Source organism: Cebus imitator, unplaced genomic scaffold (assembly GCF_001604975.1).
Source record: "Cebus imitator isolate Cc_AM_T3 unplaced genomic scaffold, Cebus_imitator-1.0 Scaffold50, whole genome shotgun sequence".
Taxonomy (NCBI): Eukaryota; Metazoa; Chordata; class Mammalia; order Primates; family Cebidae; genus Cebus; species Cebus imitator.
This window is the reverse complement of record NW_016107365.1, coordinates 555,570-564,208: the sequence shown is the minus strand read 5'-3', so window position 1 is coordinate 564,208 and position 8,639 is coordinate 555,570. Positions and strand designations below refer to the sequence as shown.

The 8,639-nt window shown below is 40.2% G+C and overlaps 1 protein-coding gene across 4 annotated transcripts in view; it reads right to left on the bottom strand.

The window, feature by feature from the left end:
- The window catches only part of CDK7 (cyclin dependent kinase 7), a 45,153-nt gene that overhangs the window by 28,785 nt on the left and 7,729 nt on the right, over window positions 1-8,639 (bottom strand). For 3 of the 4 annotated variants that reach the window (XM_017527574.2, XM_017527572.2, XM_037738148.1), the window contains exon 3: window positions 42-75. Coding sequence is in view for 2 of the 4 variants with exons in the window: in XM_017527572.2 (XP_017383061.1) it covers window positions 42-75 (34 nt within the window). In the remaining 2 variants the exon portion in view is untranslated. Of the gene's footprint in view, window positions 1-41; window positions 76-165; window positions 185-8,639 lie in introns of those variants that run through there. The other variant, XM_037738149.1, reaches the window with a different exon arrangement.

Sequence of the window (8,639 nt, the reverse complement as noted above, 5' to 3'; positions counted from 1 at the left end):
AGAAAACTTTTCCTGTCTGTCAGATTACATGAAATACTTACCATCTTTAGCTTCTGATCTATGCCCAAGTTTGATCTGGTAGAATGGGAAAAAAAAAACAAACACATTTAAAATAAATGTTAAATTATTTAGAATCAATGAATAATATGTAAACACTTCAAATACTTGGCTATAGCAAAAAAAAAAAAAATTAGCAATCCATATTTACCTAGCATGCAAAAAGAGAACAGGAATCATGATCAGGAAGATAAAATTAACAAGAGAGAATCAAGTATCTACTCTTGTCCCTTAAGTTTCCGAACTACACATTCAAATAATAAAATTAAGAAAAATCTATTTTATCTTTTTAAGGTTCAATGTGGAACAAATAACTAAGGGTATCCTGATTTAAAATAAATATTTAACATCAAGTTAGCCTACTTGGGAGGAACGATACAGAAAATAATACGCTGTATAGTTGGTAATAAGCCTAATAATATGCTCTTAGACGCCACGATTTTCAAAAAGCAAAATTACAAATTGTGATGGATATGAAAAATGGTTAAACTGTTGTTACTTTGAATAAACATAACAAATTACAGCAACAGGTTTAGTCTTACACAAAATTAATTACCTGGGTAAAGAACATTCTCTTACTTTTTAAAAAACTGTCAGTAATCACGAAAAGACTGGTGGAGTGTGGTGGCTCACACTTGTAAATTCCAGCACTTTCACAGTCCAAGGTGGGAGGATTGCTTGAGTTTAAGACCAGCCTTGGCCGGGCACGGTGGCTCACACCTGTAATCCAAGCACTTTGGAGGCCAAGGCAGGATCACGTGAGGTCGGGAGTTCAAGACCAGCCTGACCAACATGGTGAAACCCTGTTTAAAAAAAAAATAATAATAATAATAATAATTAAAAAAAAAGACCAGCCTGGGCAACATAGCAAGACCTTGTGTCCACTAAAAAATTTTAAAAATTAGCCAGGAGTGGTGGCATGTACCTATAGTCTCAAGCACTTGGGAGACTGAGGCAGGAAGATTGCTTGAGACCAGGCTATAGTGAGCCATGATCACACTGCTGTACTCCAGTCTAGGCAACAGCGAGAGCCTGTCTCAAAAAAACAAAAATACAGGTGGCTCATGCCTATAATCTCAGTATTTTGGGAGGCCTGGGTAGGAAGATCGCTTGAGTATAGGAGTTAAAGACCAGCCTGGGCAACACAGCAAGACATCATCTACAAAAAATTTAAAAAGTTACCCAGGCATGCTGGTATATGCCTGTAGTTCCACCTACTTGGGAGACTAAGGTGGGAGAATTGCTTGAGCCCCAGAGTTCAAGGCTGCAGTGAGCTATGATTGTGCCACTGCACTCCAGCCTGGGCAACAGAGCGGGTGATCCTGCTTCTCACAAACAAACAAAATAAACACAGAATTTTTTATTTAAAAGTAGGCCATTTGGGATTCATAATTTGCTCACTATAGAGGCCCTGGGCCCTGAATAATCAGCAGTGGTAATGAGGTAGTATACACCATGGGTCTCAGCTGAAACTCTGAGACATATTGGCTTCAGGTGTGACCCAGCACATTCAGAGCAGTGGTGACTACCAGGAGAGACTCCTTCTGTTTGAGAAAAGGAGAGGGAAGAGTAAAGAGGATTGTCTTGCAGCTTAGGGACATGCTTGACCACACCGGGAAGAGTACCAGGGGGGCTAGTGGGGTCCATGAATCCAGGCCTTGGCTGTTGGATGGCATTTTAGGACCTACCCTAGAACAGAGGGGAACCCACTGCCCTGAAGGTGAGTCCCAGGCCTGGCAGCATCCAGCATAAGCTAACTGAGGAGCCCTGGGCCTTAAGTAACATTGGTGGTACCCTGGAAATACTCCCCACCTCATGGGCCTGTGGTGCTGGAGGACATAGGAGCCACTCCTCTGCTGGAAGAATGGTAATACAGAGAATTCTGGACTTATCTAAGACCACCAAGGTGGTACCTCTGTGAATCTAGAAGAACTACAGCATTGCTGGATTTGAGGTACCCCCTAATGCAGATACAGTTACAATGACCAAAGACATAGATTGCAACACTCTATTCTCTTTGAATACTTGGAATACCTTCCAACAAGAATGTACAAACAAGTCCAGACTGTGAAGACTATAATAAATTCCTGACTCTTCAATGTGCAGACATCAATGAACACTCACAAGCATTAAGACCATCCAGGAAAATATACCCTCACCAAATGAACTAAATAAGGCACTAGGGGCCAATCCTGCAGAGAAAGATATGTGACCTTTCAGTTAAAGAACTCGAAATAGCTGTTTTGGGGAAACTCAAAGAAATTCAAGATAACACAGAGAAGGAATTCAGAATCCTATCAGGTAAATTCAACAAATAATTGAAATAATTAAGCAGAAATTCTGGAATGGAAAGATGCAACTGACATACTCAAGAATGCATCAGTCTTTGTTTTTTTTGGAGACGGAGTTTTGCTCTTGTAGCCCAGGCTGGAGTGCAATAGTGCGATCTCAGCTTACTGCAACCTCCGTCTCCTGGGTTTAAGTGATTCTTCTGCCTCAGCCTCCCAGATAGTTGGGATTACAGGTGTCTACCACCATGCCCAGCTAATTTTGTATTTCTAGTAGAGACAAGGCTTCACCATGTTGGGCAGGCTGATCTCAAACTCCTGACCTCAAGTGATCCACCTGCCTGGGCCTCCCAAAGTGCTGGGATTACAGGCATCAGTCACTGTGCTTGACCCTTTTTTTTTTCCCTTTTTTGAAACAGGTTCTCACTCTGTCACTCTGTCACCCAGGCTGGCGTGCAGTGGTGCAATCTTGGCTCACTGCAACCTCTACCTCCCAGGCTAAAGCCATCCTCTCTCCCCTTATAAATAAGAACCAGAAAACAAATTACAAAATGAATAAAATTTCTTATTTATCAATAATATCACTGAATGTAAATGGCCTAAACCCTTTAATCAAAAGACACAGAGTGCCTGAATGGATAAAAAAAAAAAAAAGAAGCTCCAATGATCTGTTGTCTACAAGAAACACGCTTTAACTATAAAGACAAACTGAAAATAAAGAGATGGAAAAAGATATTCACTGTCAATGGAAACCAAAAAAGAACAGGGATAGTTGTATTAAATAAAATAGATTTCAAGACAAAAACTATAAAAAGAGATGAAGAAAGTCACAATATAATAATAAAGGGGTCAATTCAGTAAGAGGATATAAACATTGAAAATATCTATGCTGGCCAGGTGAGGTGGTTCATGCCTGTAATCTCAGCACGTTGGGAGGCTGAGATGGGTGGATCATGAGGTCAGGAGTTCAAGACAGGCCTAGCCAAGATGGTGAAACCCCATCTATATTAAAAATACAAAAATTAGCCAGGCATGGCAGCTCATGCCTGTAATCCCAGCACTTTGGGAGGCCAAGACAGTCAGATCACTTGAAGTCAGTAGTTCAAGACCAGCCTGGCTAACATGGTGAAACCCTTTCTCTACTAAAAATACAAAAATTAGCTGGGCATGTGGCATATAATCCCAGCTACCTGGGAGACTGAGGCAGGAGAATCACTTGAACCTGGAAGGTAGAGGTTGCGGTGAGCTGAGATCACACCACTGCACTCCAGGCCTAGGCAACAGAGTGAGACAAGGAGAAGGAGGAGGGGGAGGGGAAGAGGGGAAAAAGGTCTAATACCAATCCTACTCAAACTATTTGAAAAAAACAGAGAAGTAAATACTTCCAAACTCATTCTATGGGGCCAGTATTACCCTGATACTAAAATCAGATAAAGACACATCAAAAAATAAATAAATAAAATAAAAATAAACTACAGGCCAGGCCGGGCACGGTGGCTCACGCCTGTAATCCCGGTACCTTGGGAGGCCGAGGCGGGCAGATCACGAGGTCAGGAGTTCAAGACCAGCTTGAACAACATGGTGAAACCCCGACTCTACTAAAAATACAAAAATTAGCCAGGCATGGTAACTCACACCTGTAATCCCAGCTACTCAGGAGGCTGAGGCAGGAGAATCACTTGAACCTGAGAGGTGGAGGTTGCAGTGAGCCAAGATTGCACCACTGCACTCCAGCCTGAGTGACAGAGTGAGACTCTGTCTTAAAAAAAACAACTACAGGCCAATATCCCTAATGGACATTGATGTAAAAATCCTCAAAAAACTACTAGCAAACTGAATTCAACAATACATAAAAAGATAATTCATCATGACCAAATGGGATTTATCCTGGGGATGCAAGGATGGTTCAACACATGCTAATCAATCAATGTGATACATCACATCAACAAATGAAGGAGAGAAACCATATGACCATTTCAATTAATGCTGAAAAAGCATTTGATAAAATCCAACATGCCTTCATAATAAAAACTCTTAAAAAGTGATATAGAAGGAGCATACCTCCTTCTATAATAAAAGCCATATACCACAGACCCATAGCTAGTATACTGAAAGGGGAAAAACTGGAAGTCTTTCCTCTAAGATCTGAAACACACCAAGGATCCCCACTTTCACCACTGTTATTCAATATAGTACTGGAAGACCTAGTTAGAGCAAGCAGACAAGAGAAAGAAATAAAGGTCATTCGAATTGAAAAAGAGGAAGTCAAATTCTTCTTGTCTATAGATGATGTGATCTTATATTCGGAAAAACCTAAAGACTCCACACTAAAAAACGACTAGAACTGATAAATTCACAAAAGTTGCAGGATACAAAAATCAGCAGCCCTGCTATATGCTAACAGTGAACAATCTGAAAAAGAAATCAAGAAAGTAATCCCATTCACAACAGCTACAAATATAATTAAATACCTAGGAATTAACCAAATAAGTAAAAGTTCTCTAAAATAAAAACCATCATAGGTGAAAGAAATTGAAGCAACACACCAAAAAAATGGAAAGATAATTCATTTATGTTCATGGACTGGAAGAATCAATATTGTTAAAATGTCCATACAACCTAAAGCAATCTACAGATTCAATGTAACCTCTATCAATATACCAATGACATTAGTCATGGAAATAGGAAAAACAATCCTAAAATTTATGTAGAACCACAAAAACCCAGAATAGCCAAAGCCATCCAAAGAAAAAAGAACAAAAGGGAGAAATCACATTATCTGACTTCAAATTATACAACAAAGCTACAGTAACCAAAACAGCATGGTATTGGCATACAAACAGACATACAGGCCAATGGAATAGAAAAGAGAATCCAGAAAAAAATTCATACATCTACAGAAAACTCATTTTCAAGAAAGGTGCCAATAACATACAATAGGGAAAAGACAGTTTCTTCAATAAATGGTGCTGTGCCTTAAGCAGAGGTAAGGTTTGTTGTACAGATTTAAGTTGATGCCTTCTGCATTGATAAAGAGTCTCTAGAGATTTAGTCTTTCTTCTCTTCCTGGTGCAGAGAGGGAGATACCCTGTCAAATGGATATTCCTTTACAAATGTACATTTCCCTTATAAAAGGGCAACTTTGCAGAACTACTCCTCTATCTGCAGTTTCTCAGGATAAGCAGCTCACAATAATCAACACGCCAAAGAGGCATATTTTTGAAACCACCTTTGCAAAAATTACAACAGTGAGCAAAACCTGACATAGCTGATTCATCTTTGCTTTTAACCTCACAAGCTCTTTGTTAATTCCTGGGTGCTGGTAATGCTAACTATGGGAGGAATTCAGTTTACAGTTTAACTTTAAAACCAAGATGATAATAGTCCTTTCCCAAAACTAACCACCGCCCCCCACCTTTGCTCAGAGATGGAAAGCACCTTTGTAAAATGACACGAGGTTAGAAGTATGGTTTAGGAGTTCTATAGCCAAAGGTAACAAGAATTTTGTAACCTCCACAATTGCTCCTATAGACAGTATCGCTATTGTAAAACGTAAAACTGGTGGTTGAGGTATCATTCAGATCTTGCATTTTGATGGGTCAACTGGTGCCACCTGGATCAGTAGCCCATATGAAGAAACTGACTCAACTGGTACTGCGACCCCTACTCAGGAACTGACTCAGGGCAAGAAGACAGTTTTAATTCCCTGTGATTTTATCTGAGACCCAAAAAATCAGCATTCCCCATTCCCTAGCCCACTGCCTACCAAACTATCCTTGAAAAACCCTAGCCTCCGAATTCTCAAGGAGGCAAATTTGAGAATTATCAGCTGTCTTCCTCACTTGGTTGGTCTTGTGACAATTAAACTTTTTCTTTGCTTCAAACAAAATAAATAAGTGGTGCTGGGAAAACTGGATGTCCATATGCAGAAGAATGACACTAGACCCATATCTCTCATTATATACAAAAATCAAATCAAAATGGATTAAAGATTTAAATCTGGCCGGGTGTGATGGCTCACTCCTATAATCCCAGCACTTCAGGAGGCCAAGGTGGGTGGATCACCTGAGACTGGGAGTTCAAGACCAGACTGACCAACATGGAGAAACCCCATCTCTACTAAAAATACAAAAAAGTAGCTGGGTGTGGTGGCATATGCCTGTAATCCCAGCTACTTAGGAGGCTGAGGCAGGAGAATCGCTTGAACCTGGGAGGCAGAGGTTGCAGTGAGCTGAGATCGTGCCATTTGCTCTCCAGCCTGTACAACAAGAGTGAAATTCCATCTTAAAAAAAAAAAAGACAAACTTAAATCTAAGACTTCAAACTATGAAACTACTAAAAGAAAATACTGGAGAACCTCTCCAGGACATTGGACTGGACAGAGTTTTTGAGTAATACCCCACAAGCACAGGCAATGAAGCAAAAAATGGACAAATGGGAGCACATCAAGTCAAGAAGCTTCTGCAGAGCAAAGGAAACAATCAATATAGTGAGGAGAAAACCCACAGAATGGGAGAAAATATCTGTAAACTATCCATCTGACAAGGAATTAATATCCAGAATATATAAGGAGCTCAAACAACTCTGTACTTAAAAAATCTAATAATCCAATTTAAAAATAGGCAAAAAATCTGAATAGGTATTTCTCAAAAGAAGACAAACAAATGGCAAACAGCATATGAAATGGTGCTCAACATCACTGAGCATCAGAAAAGTGTAAATGAAAACTACAATGAGATATCATCTCGCCTAAGTTTAAATGGCTTTTATCCAAAAGACAGATAAGGATGAATGCTGGTGAGGATGCGGAAATGGTACATTGCTGGTGTGCATGTAAATGAGTACAACCACTATGGAGGACAGTTTGGAGGTTCCTCACAAAACTAAAACTAAGCTGGGCACGGTGGCTCATGCCTGTAATCCCAGTACCTTGGGAGGCCAAAGCGGGCACATCACTTGAGGTCAAGAGTTCAAGACCAGCCTGCTCAACATGGTGAAACTCTGTCTCTACAAAAAATAAAAAAATTAGCCAGGCATGGTGGCGCGCACTTGTAATCCCAGCTACTCAGGAGGCTAAGGCAAGAGAATCGCTTGAACCGGGAGGCAGAGGTCGCAGTGAGGCTAAATCGCACCACTGCACTCCAGCCTGGGAGACAGAGCAAGACTCCATCTCAAAAATAAATAAATAACGAATGATATCCTGTCATTTGCAACAACACAAGTGGAGCCGAAAATTAAGTGAAACAAGTGAGTTTTTCACCATACTGATGCTGGGAAAAGAAAAAGTGAAACAAGCCAGGCACAGAAAGACAAACTTCACGTTTTCACTTATTTCTGGGAGCTAAAAGTTAAACAACTGAACTCACAGAGATAGAGAACAGAAGGATGTCTGCCAGAGACTGGGAAGGGTAGCAGGGTGGGAGGAGGTAGACATGGCTAATGGGTACAAAAAAAAAAACAGAAACAATAAGACCAGGTATTTGATAACACAACAGAGTGACATAGTCAATAATAATTTAACTGTACATTTAAAACCAACTAAAAGAGTATAATTGGATTGTTTGTAACACAAAGAATGCTTGAGGTGATAATTCCATTTACCCTGATGTGACTATTATACCTGGTATGTCTGTATCAAAATACCACATTTACCCCAAATACATATACCTACTATATACTCACAGAAACTAAAAATACCTTTTAAAAAGTAGGCCATGTATTCTAATACCAAAAAATATAAGGCACTTAGGAATAAAGCTCTCCAAGAAAATTTTAAAACCCTATGAGGTGGCGTGTGGTGGCTCATGCCTGTAATCCCAGCACTTTGGGAAGCCGAGGCGGACAGATCACCTGAGGTCAGGAGTTCAAGACCAGCCTGGCCAACACAATGAAACCCCATCTCTACCAAAAAATACAAAAATTAGCTGGGTGTGGTGGCCTACACCTGTAGTCCCAGCTATTGGGGAGGTTCAGGTGGGAGAATCACTTGAACCTGAGAGCAGAGGTTGCAGTCAGCTGACATTGTGCCCCTGCACTCCAGCCTAGGTGACAGAGTAAGACCCTGTCTCAAAACAAAACAAAAAAGCCCTATGAAAATATACTTAAAAATGAGGGACCAAAATTAACACAAGTATCGTGTTCGTGGATAGGAGGATTCAACATCTTAATTATTTATGTCAATTCCTTTAATTCAATGCAACTCAATCTAAAGCTCAACAGCATTTTTCATGGACATTGGCAAACTGATTCTAAAATGTGTAAGGAAAAGGAAGGAGGCTGGGTGCAGTGGCTTAC